The sequence below is a fragment of the Oncorhynchus mykiss genome, chromosome 5 (genome assembly GCF_057628025.1).
Source record: "Oncorhynchus mykiss isolate SJ-2025 chromosome 5, ASM5762802v1, whole genome shotgun sequence".
Lineage (NCBI taxonomy): Eukaryota > Metazoa > Chordata > Actinopteri > Salmoniformes > Salmonidae > Oncorhynchus > Oncorhynchus mykiss.
This window is the reverse complement of record NC_143026.1, coordinates 58,045,136-58,057,637: the sequence shown is the minus strand read 5'-3', so window position 1 is coordinate 58,057,637 and position 12,502 is coordinate 58,045,136. Positions and strand designations below refer to the sequence as shown.

At 39.9% G+C, this 12,502-nt stretch overlaps 2 protein-coding genes across 20 annotated transcripts in view; both read left to right on the top strand.

Annotated features, from left to right (window-relative positions):
- Positions 1-7,826, top strand: part of LOC110524090 (polypyrimidine tract-binding protein 1) — a 24,937-nt gene extending 17,111 nt beyond the window's left edge. For 10 of the 18 annotated variants that reach the window (XR_016496169.1, XR_016496167.1, XR_016496170.1 and 7 more), the window contains one exon: positions 5,298-7,826. Coding sequence is in view for 10 of the 18 variants with exons in the window: in XM_021603416.3 (XP_021459091.3) it covers positions 5,298-5,430 (133 nt within the window). In the remaining 8 variants the exon portion in view is untranslated. The remainder of the gene's footprint in view (positions 1-5,297) is intronic. The other 8 variants (XR_016496165.1, XR_016496171.1, XR_016496166.1 and 5 more) reach the window with 1 other exon arrangement.
- LOC110524089 (membrane protein FAM174A) lies at positions 7,822-12,502 on the top strand. Of its 2 annotated transcripts, XM_021603413.3 has the most exons (3): positions 7,822-9,587; positions 9,728-9,856; positions 10,407-12,502. In XM_021603413.3, the coding sequence occupies exons 1-3, from the start codon at positions 9,307-9,309 to the stop codon at positions 10,408-10,410; spliced, it is 414 nt and encodes a 137-aa protein (XP_021459088.3). In that variant the 5' UTR covers positions 7,822-9,306; the 3' UTR covers positions 10,411-12,502. The 2 variants fall into 2 exon arrangements, with proteins under 2 accessions (XP_021459088.3, XP_090091440.1); XM_090235314.1 differs by lacking the exon at positions 10,407-12,502 and having other exon boundaries at positions 9,728-9,860.

The following is a 12,502-nucleotide window of genomic DNA, read 5'->3' as shown; positions in this document are numbered from 1 at the left end:
CATAACGCTTGGCATTCAGGCCAAAGAGTTCAATCTTGGTTTCATCAGACCAGAGAATCTTGTTTCTCATGGTCAGTCCTTTAGGTGCCTTTTGACAAACTCCAAGAGGGCTGTCATGTGGTTTTTACTGAAGCGTGGCTTCCATCCAGCTACTCTACCATAAAGGCCTGATTGGTGCAGTGCTACAGAGATGGTTGTCCTTGTGGAAGATTCTCTCATCTCCACAGAGGAGCTCTGTCAGTGACCATCAGGTTCTTGGTCACCTCCCTGCAAGGCCCTTCTCCCCTGACTGCTCAGTTTGGCTGGCTGGCCAGCTCTAGGTAGTTTTGGTGGTTCCAAACTTCTTCCATTTAAGAATGGAGGCCACTGTTCTTGGATCTTCAATGCTGCAGAAATATTTTACTACCCATCCCCAGATCTGTGCCTCAACACAATTTTGTCTCAGAGCTCTACGGACAATTCCTTCGACCTCCTATGCTTAGTTTCTGCTCTGACATGCACTGTCAACTGTAGGACCTTTATATAGACAGGTGTGCCATTACAAATCAAATCCAATAAATACAAATTACCACAGGTGGACTCCAAGTTGTAGGATCTCAAGGATCAATGGAAACAGGATGCACCTGAGCTCAATTTTGAGTCTCATAGTAAAGGGTGTGAATACTTATGTAAATAAGGCATTTGTTTCTATTTTGTTATTGTGCAAAAATGTCCAAACCTGTTCACTTTGTCATTATGGGGTGTGGAGATTGAGGACATATAAAAATATTTAAAAAATAAGGCTATAATGCAACAAAATGTGGGGAAGGGAAAGGGTCTGAATCCTTGCTGAATGCACTGTATCTGACCGTGTGAGAAAGGAGTAGTTCACCCAAATAACAAATTACATTGGTTTCCCTACCCTGTAAGCAGTCTATGAACAAGGTATGCTAGCAATCCATTCTTCGGTTTAGGTTCCCTGGCACTGTTTCCAAATTTAGAAATGTTAGAATGTGTCATGAATCCCATTCAAATAATTTGGGCATCATGTCCAAATCATCTGAAAGTATCTAAAAGTGATTGAAGCTCAAGAGGGTTGGTGGTAATCCAGCCAATTTCTGCAAAGTGGTCAAATCTTTGAAAAACAACTCCACCCCTTGGTTGCCCCAGCAGGTTATGACAGCCTCTTGTCCCATGCTAGACAAAATTGACATTTTGTGGTGCTTTTAATAACCATTTTGCTTCAGCTGGCCACCTATTTGAAAGGATAGCCTTTGAAAATGCCTCATTCTGGAGTACTTTAGTTGACTCAGTGCATCATTCTGTACAACATTTTCTAACACTCACATACTTTATTTTCCTTTCTACCATTTGTCTGATGTACTAAGTGCTTTTCTAAAGATTGTTTTAAAATCCATAGGGTCTGATTCACTTAATCCTGTTTTTAATGCAGCTTTCTCCCCCACTTATTTCCCTTTGCCCTATTTTTAATTTGACGATTGTTTCTTGTCTTATCCTGAAGATCTGGAAAGCGGCACATGTCGTCCCCCAACATAAGATGAGATCCTTCTGACTTAGATAACTGCTGTCCAATTTCCAAATAAATAATCCCTAGAAACTCAGCTTCTCACTCTATTCTTAATGTGCACCAGTCTGGTTTTAGACCTGAACATGGCATCATTTTAGTGTTACATTGCTTATATCATACTTGTTTATTGTTGCTGCCTTATTGATACCTTTTGAGGTCTTCAACATGATTGACCATCACATTATCATTTTACATGTGCCGCTTTCCAGATCTTCAGGATAAGACAAATAATCGTCAAATTAAAAATAGGGCAAAGTTTCTGAAATAAGTGGGGGAGAAAGCTGCATTAATAGACCTGGATCAGGCTTCTTTCAAGTGGTTTGAAAATTCTGTCTGAACACTTCCATTTCTGATGGCGTTAAGTCTAGTTTTCTGGCTATTACTTAATGTGTACCGCAGGGGTTTGTATTGAGACCTTTTCTCTTTACTATTTATATAAATAATATTTGTCTATCGGTTAAAGTGTAATATTCATTTGTATGCAGAGGTTTCTGTCATGTATGCAATCGCCCCAACTAGACCAGTCGTTAGTTGCAATCTGACTTACTAAACTCGTACTAAATGTTCTTGAATTCTGGCAAAATGTTTGCTGTGCTACATATTTATTGAATGGTTCCCCCATCGATTGGGTTCTTGACTACATATTTTGGATTTAGTTTTAAACACTGAGCAAGGAAACTAAGATTTAAAGTGGAATTTTTCCTAAATAAATCTTGCCGCTCCCTGAAAAGCAGATTGTACGGTCAATTTTCCTGCCAGGCGCAGTGGTTAAGGGCGCTGTACTGCAGCGCCAGCTGTACCATCAGAGTCCCTGGGTTCGCGCCCAGGCTCTGTCGTAGCCGGCCACGACCGGGAGGTCCATGGGGGCGACGCACAATTGGCCTAGCGGCATCCGGGTTAGGGAGGGCTTGGTCGGTAGGGATGTCCTTGTCTCAGCGCGCACCAGCGACTCCTGTAGCGGGCCGGGTGCAGTGCGCGCTAACCAAGGTTGCCAGGTGCACGGTGTAGCCTCCGACACATTGGTGCGGCTGGCTTCCGGGTTGGATGCCAGCTGTGTTAAGCAGTGCGGCTGGTTGGGTTGTGTATCGGAGGACGCATGACATTCAACCTTCGTCTCTCCCGAGCCCGTACGGGAGTTGTTGCGATGAGACAAGATAGTAGCTACTACAACAATTGGATACCACGAAATTGGGGAGGAAAAAGGGGTAAAAATTCAACAAAAAAATAATAATTTTCCTGACAGTTCTTGACTAGGGTGACACCATTTACCAGAATGCAGCAGCCGCTACTCTGAAGCCTTTTGAATGCTGTCTACCATAGCGCCCTTTGCTTTATCGCAGGTGACTGTTTTAATACTCTGCACTGCATCCTGTATCAAAAGGTTTGCTGGTCCTCATTAAAGTCCCGCTGTTCACTTAACTATTTTTGTTTACAAAGCTCTACTACGCTTGCCTGGCTACCCCAACTCCTTTCTCCGGCCAAACGCAATGCGCCTGGGTCGTAGTACCTCCCTGATTTCTTGAATAGAAATCCATTCTAGAGTGTCTGTCTGGTTCCAAAAACCAATGGGTTGGCCAGAGCCAGAACACACATGGGTAATGCAGCGTTTGAAAATTTATTTGGCTTTGGTACTCTGATTGGTTCGAGGTAATTCATACGCTTTGTTTTGTACAACACCCCTCATTTTGACGTCACCACAAACAACTTCAATGATGGCAGTCTGACAAAGTGTCTTCAGAAAGTATTCCTACCCTTTAAACTTGTTCCACATTTTGTTACTTGAATTCAAAATGGACAGTGAAAACATGTTTAAAGAAATACAGAAATATCTTGTTTACTTACATAAGTATGCACATGCCTGAGTCGATGCTTTCTAGAAGCACCTTTGGCAGCGATTACGGCTGAGTCTCTGGATATGTCTGAGCTTTCCACACTTGGATTGTGCAACATTATCCCATTTTATTTATTTTTTTAATTCAACAATTCTGTCAAATTAGTTGTTGATCATTGCTAGACAACCATTTTCAGGTTTTGCTGTAGATTTAAGTCAACTAACTTGACCACTCTTGGTAAGCGTCTAGTGTAGATTTGGCATTGTTTTAGGTGATTGTCCTGCTGGAAGGTGAAATCTCGGTCTGGTGGAAAGCAAACCGAACCAGGTTTTCCTCTAGGATTTTGCCTGTGGTTAGTTCATTCTGTTTTTCATTTTTAACCTGAAACACTCCCCAGTCCTTAACGATTACACATAACATGATGCAGCCACCTCTATGCTTGAAAATATGGATAGTGGTACTCTGTAATGTGTTGTATTGGATTTACCCTGAACATAATTGGTATCCTGGACAAAAAGTTGATTGCTTTGCCACATTTTTTGCAATATTACTTTAGTGCCTTGTTGTAAGCAGGATGCATGTTTTGGAATATTTTTTTATTCTGTACAGGCTTCCTTTCACTCAGTCAATTCCGTTAGTATTGTGGAGTAACTACAATGTTGAGCCATCCCTCAGTTTAATGGCTGTGATAGGAAAAAACCGTCGCTGTTTTAGTCTCCATTGGCTTAATGATATCCCTTAGCGGTTTCATTCCTCTCCGGCAACTGAGTTAGGAAGGACGCTTGTATCCTTGTGACTGGGTGTATTGATACGCCATCCAAAATGTAGTAACTTAATGCTCAAAGGCATATTCAATGTCTGCTTAAACAATTTTTTTTTTCTTTTTTTTACCCATCTACCTGTAGGTGCCCTTAGCGAGGCATTGGAAAACAACCCTGGTCTTTGTGGTTGAAATATGTTTGAAATTCACTGTGTGACTGAGGGACCTTTTTAGATTGTTTGTGGGGTACAGAGGTGACGCAATCATTAGTCATGTTAACTATTATTGCGCACAGTGAGTCCATGCTTATGTGACTTAAGCACATTTTTACACCTGAACCTATTTAGGCTTGCCATAAGTGGTTGAATACTTTATTGAATAAAGATATTTTAGCTTTCAATTTTGTATTAATTTGTAAAAAATAAATCCACTGACATTATGGGGTATTGTGTGTAGGCCAGTGACAAATCTCATGTTAATCCATTTTAAATGCAGGATGTAACACAACATAATTGTGGAAAAAAATCCAAGGCACTGCATGTAGCGAACGATAGAGCAGCATAATAAAGTTTGAGTTGTCCGACTTGCCTAACATAACCAATTTAGTAACTCATGTTACCAATGAGGCTACTCGGGTGTCTACCAAATTGGGTAATTCAACTTTAGTTTTAATGCATATCACTGCTGGAACAATTTATAAAAATCATTACAAGTGACTGTTCTGGTGCTGCTCTGGCAATTTTAGTGTTGAGGACCCAGTAGATGAGGAATGTAACATTTTTTTTATTTTTACATTGTATTGATTGTACTCATTTCAAATTGAATTGATTTGCATTAGTGATCGGGGCACCCTTGAGAATGAGGCCCTTGTCTCAATGGGTTTCCCCTGAATGAATAAATATATGCTAATATTGGTCCTATGACTAGAATGAGATTTGTGCAATAAATGCTTAAACATTAGCAATGTGAAACAGTGCCAGTGAAACATAACTTAAACTAAGGCACGGATTGTTGCCACACCTTGTCCCATATACTGCATCAGAGTAAGGAAACCAAAATGTCATTTTGGATGAACTATCCCTTTGAATGTTTAATGAAAGGCCGCATATCTGACCGTGTGCAATGTTTATTTTTTTAGGAAAGACCGCAAGATGGCCTTGGTCCAGATGAGCTCAGTTGAGGAGGCCATAGAGTCCCTCATCGAGTTCCACAATCACGACCTGGGTGAGAACCACCACCTGAGGGTCTCCTTCTCCAAATCTACCATCTGAGGGGTGCAGCCCAAAACACTACTGCTAATGGGCCGCTCACAATCCCTTCACGACCTCTGTCAAGTTGTGGGGAAGCGACTCTTCAGTCGTGAAGTAGCATCCAACACAGCAATCACTTCCATCATTCCTAGTATATTTATATACGCATATCTACATATGTCGACCTATAAACCATATGGAAAAGAAACGTGCACACCCGATTTTACTGTGTAAAAAAAGAAAAGTTTTATATTTCTAGCATCTTGCCTTTGCGAGGTAAATGCATTCCTTGCTCTCTGCACCGACAGAAGTAGTTTACACTTGCCTGTCTAAGTCTGATTTAAGAGATTGGCGTAGCCTAAACTTCAGTCTTTTGGAAAATTCCATTTGCCCTTGGGTTCCAACACCACTAGGTTCTGAGGTACTTCTGTGACGCCTCATGTCCTCTTTGCCTTCAGATGTTTTCTGTGCCTTATTCCAGAAGTCTTATGTCCTTCAATTTGATACGTTGGCATTTTACAGCCAAAACAACATTTAGCTTATCTTCCTCTCCCCAATCCTTGCTTGCGAAGACCAGGTTTACAGCTGATATGGGTTTACCATTTGTATAAAATGTATTACAAGGTGGTTCATCCCCCCCCCCCCCAATGTATTATGAAGGTTTTCTTTTTAGTCTTATTTTAAAATTAAGATGAGCTAGTTAGTTGAAGATTAAATCCACAACTCATTATCTAGCTTTTTTATTTTTTAAATATGTAAACCCCTTGTACCAGGGTTTGTGATTATTAGTCTTGTTTACTGTATGTCTAGATGTAGGTTTGCATTTTTTATGAAATTTATGCAATACGTTTTGTACAAATCCAGTATTGTACACATTGTTATTCCTATATACTGTTGGTTGTAGCTTATAGGTCTGGGTCAGTGGTTGCCTTAACGACTGTGCCTTAGCAAAAGGTCTTACTAGAAATTTCCGTATAAGTATGGCTTACAATGTCTTATGATTTTTGTCTTAATGGCTTGCCTCTCCTGATGCAGTGGCTGTCAATTTAGTATATTTATACAATTTTGTGATACACTACAGCGTAAAACCAAATAAGGCCTTTTTGCAAGTTATTTTAACGAACCTGTATACACAGCTTTATTCATAATGCACTGCCACAGAGTTGTGGTAGTCTGCCTGCCCATTATAGCACATTTTACAAGGCTCTTACGGGGATCAGACAGAAGCGGACTATTGTGACTCTGCTGCTGTGAATTATAAAATAAACTTATGAATTGGAAGCGTCTCTCAGTTGCATGCCAAGATGAATGATGGTTATTTGATATTTACATGTGGGGTTAGTAACCTTTTTATTGTACAGGGCTGTGACTACCTTAATGCAGTCATTGCTAACGGCAATACGGCACCCTCTTTCATGCAGTCTATGGACTGGACTTGTGGATCTGGACAACGTTCATCTTAAATTGAGATCCATTTTGCGTTTTTTGGAGAAGTGCCTTTCAAATGAAGCCTTTTTTGGTCTGTTTATACACATATGTTTACGTAATGAACGTATGTTCCTGCCTTAAGTGCCCTCAGGCTCATAGGATATGCACACATTTGGCATAAATGGAAAGGTCTGCAGTGATTCTGGGCGCTTGCTACCGTGAAGGTGGACACTTTGTTGTAGATCACATTTTAAAAGGTAATTATCAGTCTTAATACTTGGACATTCCATGTGCATCATTTTATATTGGGCAAATGTTGAGGTTCTTTTCTCAATTAATTGTGCATCAAGTTCCTAATTTTAAATTGGTGCAAAGCAATATAATTTCAGGGTCATGTGAGGAACCAGTGCTCAGACATTGTTCGTTCACTAGTTTTCTTGAACACCAGTTTATTACATGCTAACCTATTCATAATTGGACTCCAATGCAGAAGAATGACAATTTGTCTGTAGATTACTCAAGAATATGCGACACTTGTCTCCATATCAATATGTAGCATGTATTGCTATTAAAGGTATTTTACTTGCTTTGCATACCCCAGGCCAGGAGTGGATTTCCCAATTATGCAAAATTGCACAGCATTTAACATCATTACCTCGATCACTTAACATTAAGATGGCAGGATTTCTTCAAGTGAGGTGATTGTCAGGGGGGGTGAAAAGCGGTATATTCTTTTTTTTTTTTTTTTTTTTTTTTTGTAGCACAAAGTAGGTATTAAAACCTATCGTTTCAGATCTTTGAAACATGTATACTTTGATTACAATTAGCTTGGGACCTTTTCTCTTGGGCCTCTCAGTAAAGAAAACAAACATCACAATTAAATAGTTAGAAAACAAACAAAAAAAATGGGTCCCTTTTGGTCATTAGTGTTCCGTGTAGCTTAAACTTATCTTAATTGTGCCTTCAATAAATATTTTCACTGCTTTCAATTTGTAATTTCCTTTTTTTGGGTTCTGCCATTTTTAGATTTGCCTCCTTGCTCATCAGTTGGTTTCCTTCTCCTGCAAACCATTGGATCTATATAGGCACCTTATTGTTTGAGCCAAATACTTAGGACAGTACACTATTGATTTGAAATGATAAAACGTGCAAGATAAAGCGCCCAAGCTTTTTGGTTTCCAACTACTCTTGGAAAGCGCTGTCGGGCGTGCGTCCATACAGTTTTGGGGTTCACAGGTTGTCATATTTTGTATTTTCGCATGAATTTCAATGAAATGTTGCATTGTATGCTAAGTACTGGCAATTTGGGGAGCAACTTCTAACTGCGTTGTGTAGTTGCTTGCAAGTTGTATTTGATGTAATAGGGGCCCTGTGTTTTTCACTGACCAGGAAAAGGTGTGGCTATAACAACCCAGAGTTTTTCCTGGTTAGACAGACCAAACAAACTCAACATGCAACGATTTCAAACCATTACAGCAGTTAATGGAAATGGTCAATTCCAATAAATTAATTAGGCCCATATCTATGGATTTCACATGACTGGGAATAAAGATATGCATCTGTTGCCCACAACAAAAAAGTAGGGGCATGGGATCAGAAAACCAGTCCGTATCTGGTGACCATTTACCTCATGCAGCGTGACTTCTTCACATTGTTGATCCGGCTGTTGATTGTGGACTGTTGTCCCACTCCTCTTCCCTGCCTGTGCGAAGTTCCTGGATGTTGGCAGGAACTGGAACACGCTGTCATACACGTTGATCCAGAGCATCCCAAACATGCTCAATGGGGGACATGTCTGGTGAGTATGCAGGCCATGGAAGAACCGGGATATTTTCATCTAAAATAGTCATTAACGTCTACAGTGTATTTCTGATCAATTTGCTTTTCTTTCTAAAAAACAAGTTCATTGCTAAGTGGCCCCAAACTTTTGAATGGTAGTGTGTGTGTATGTATATATTTTTTCAAAAACTAAACTTTATTAGTAGAAGGGATTTCTCCGTTTTTAAAACCACTTTTTGGTGAGCCTACAAAACCTATTAGATCATCTTGAAGTTCTGTGCTGATTGGATTTTATAGTTGAGATTATAAGCTATTTTATTACATTTTTATAATGTCCCCAAACATTGTAAATGAAGGTACCTCACAGTAAAATAGAGGTACAACCATAGAGGTATGTGTTCTATATCTATGCAGGTATATTTATGAGTAAGAATATGTATTAAGTATTTGTTCTTTCCGGACACGAACACCCGTGACCATAGAAATAGGAATTCATTGAGTCCGATATCAATGCCCGTGACACTGTACACGTCACTAACAGGAACTTGGCATTTCCTGGTTGTACTTATCGAAACCACTTATGCTTACAACAAAATGCTCATGTGAAGTTGCTGTTTTCTCCATTGAAACGACGACACGGTTTAATTATAGTGTGCTAGTCCGTTTTTACAGTGTAAGGCGACAACGAAAATGCCATTTCAAGGAGTCATGAGGATCCTTTTACCGACGTTGTGGGCTATTTCAACCTTCGCAGACGAAAAAACGAAGTCGCCAACAACAACAGGCATTACTGCTGCTGGCAACACCAAGCATGTCACGAATTCGAGTTCCAGTAACACGACGTCCAAGAACAATCATAGCGGCATTTTCAACTCTTTCGACGTTGATAGTTCAATGATACAACGGGCCTTGTACGTCCTCATTGGAGTCACCACCATTGGCGTGTTCTATTTCCTCGTGAGAGCTGTGCGGTGAGTCGAACAAGCTAATGATGTTGATGAAGACAGACCATTATCTATTGGTAGCAATCGTTGAGTCATTTAATTTTTTTTCACTTGAGCTTTCAATGTCCGTGACTTTTTAAATTAATTACGTTATGTGTTATGTTTAGGCAGAAGAAAAGAACAACCTCTAAGAAGAAGTATGGGCTGTTGTCAAACTATGATGACAGTGTTGAGATGGCTGTGCTGGAGAGTGATGAGGAGGATGACACTGTATACGAGGCCAGGTCCCTGAGAAGGTGAGTGAGATCTAATGACAAGAAGGTGCATCATCCACTAGTGTTGCTCATCATATACAAATCCCATTATTTTGCAAGTTTACATTGTAAATTTGTACGACACTGAAACTAGAGATTGCGAAAGTGCAAACTTGAAATACCTCAAACACAAGAACAGTAAGCCTACCTCAAATAACCTTAAAGGACAGTTCTTATTATGTACTATCCATAATTAACATGTTATTGTGTGAAAATGTGCAATCAGTTTCACCTTTTAACCTTAGTGTCGTCATTGAGCTCCTGAGTGGCGCAGCAGTTTAAGGCACTGCATCTCAGTGCTAGAGGTGTCACTACAGACCCTGGTTTGATTCCAGGCTGTATCACAACCAGCCGTGATTGGGAGTCCCATAGGGCGGCGCACAATTGGCCCAGCGTCGTCCAGGTTTGGCCGGAGTAGGCCGTCATTGTAAATAAGAATTTGTTCTTAACTGACTTGCCTAGTTAAATAAAATAAATAAGAAATGTATGTATTTAACTTCTTCTCTGTTTGTCTTTGTCTTGTATTTATCAGATGAGTCTGGATCTTTTCAAATAACACACATTGGACTGGGGAAAGAATGGAGACATTCCTAAGGTGCATTTTTCAACTGTTATTTTTATTTTTGTCCTGCACCTGAAAAAAAGGAAAACTGGCTTTCAAAATGACTGCTCTATCCTCCGGTGAACACTTATTTTGTCTAGCTGCCTGGGTATGAAAAAGACATGGTGTTTTTGGTGACCAAATAAACGTACCTTTTGATTCTAACTATGAAGAGGAGGAAATAGGATTTGTAACATAACAGGAGTCTAATGCCAAAGTTGCTTAAGTGAATGTGTGCGGGGTAATTCTTCAAATCCCCCTGTGCCCAACTTGAACTCTGCATAACAAACAACGAAAGATCTCTTCTAATCATCAACACGGATCCTCAATTTCCCGGTCGATGTGGTGTTGCCAAGGTTTTGTTTCTTTGTCTCCTGACAATATTCTGTTGCCATGGCATCCTATATATTTTCTGATGTCTACCTTGAATCATACCTGGACCATTAGAGTTAGGCTCGTAGCTAATAGCCTGATTAGTGAGTGCGCTTACAAACTACTGTAAACTAAGCTAGCCTACCAATATCCCCATCCCATTTTGTACTATGCACCCACACATGAATGTTGTACTGTTGCATATACCTGCTCTATTTGGTAAGCTAGACCTAATAAGTTTGTAATACTTTCAAGAAGTTAGTTGCTGAAAAAGCTAAACTTAAGCCAAAACTTTTGACAAACTTAGACGGTATGGAATGTGTCTGTAATTATAGCCCCATTTTTATGCAGGCTAATCAATATGCAATTCCACTGGCGATTGAAAAATCCATCCCTTCACCTCTGTTTTGGCTACTTGTAACTCTGTAGAAGAAGCACCTATAATAATTTGTTAGGCCTACTCATATCAGTTCAACTGTCATTTCAGGTTTTGGTTACCAGTAATTTCCCAATGCCCAACCCATTGTTTTCAAATCCAGCTAACTGTAAATTATCTCATGTGTTCTGAGAACCTTTGCTTCTTTTTATTTTTCAAAAACAACACATTTCAGAGCTGGTTCTTTCTCCTAAATACATGGTTGCTGTTGACTGTAAAATCTCCTGTAATTTGTCCAGAGACAGTTTGCTGTTGCATTTACACAAGCTACTAAATGAACAAAGAAGGGTCCACGCAATCTATTTATTTTTTAAATAGCTTTTTCCAACCTGCTTTGCTTTTGAATTTATTGTGGTGTCTTAATTTTCCGTACCATACTCAAGTTGCAGAAAGAGGATCCCTGCATAAGTATTTGTCACTACTGTGCTTGCTTCATAGCAATTCCCAGGGGAAAATGAATACAATGTCACACATTGATTTATAAATTGAAACATCTTGGTTAATTGTCCATTTCCGGGAGGTAACTGCATTATAGTTTACGTTCCTGATAATCAGAAGAAACACACAGGCAAGAGATGTATCTTAAATGAGCATCAACCCCACTGAAAATCCTCCCAGGTGACCTTCAAACAATGTCAATGTCTGTACTAGAAATAGATTCATGTTTTCTAAGGATTTTAATGCCAGCTGGTCCTGAGCTCAAAATAACTGCCGACTCACTCCTTTCCCTCGTCATATGATTTGTTTCCTGAAGGTGGTTTTCTGTCTGCATTCCTTTGTCTGTGCAAATCTTGTATTTAACGGGAGCAAGGTCAGTCATATGATAAAGACCTCGGCGAACAAAGGCTCCAGTAAAACTTATATGCTTTGACTGGCTCTAACAAATATCATGATTGTTTTCATGGTCCATTTCTTGCCTTCGTCTATGAACTGTATGTACGTTCTGATCAGCAATACCGTTCCTTTGTCAATACTGTGGCCTGTGTGATAAAGAAGTCCCGGTCGTGTTTTGAATGAGGCCAAAGTGTATGTACTGTATCTGTGTGTATTGAGTCTTGTATTCTCTGTTGATTTAATGACTAGTAGTGCTGTGTTGGTGCTGCAGGTCTGAGGCCTTCTGGTTGGTTGGTGGTGGGATCCTTCGGCTGTTACGGTGGGCTCTTTTCACATCATGTTGAAAAGGAAAAATAAATCAAAGTGAGACTTTGAGCAAGACTAA

What these genes read in the sequence shown, in the direction of transcription:
- LOC110524089 (XM_021603413.3), top strand. Translation starts at nt 9,307, where the DNA reads ATGCCATTTCAAGGAGTCATGAGGATCCTTTTACCGACGTTGTGGGCT. An exon ending in TTCCTCGTGAGAGCTGTGCG is followed by an intron (nt 9,588 to 9,727) that starts GTGAGTCGAACA and finishes TGTTATGTTTAG; the next exon opens with GCAGAAGAAAAGAACAACCT.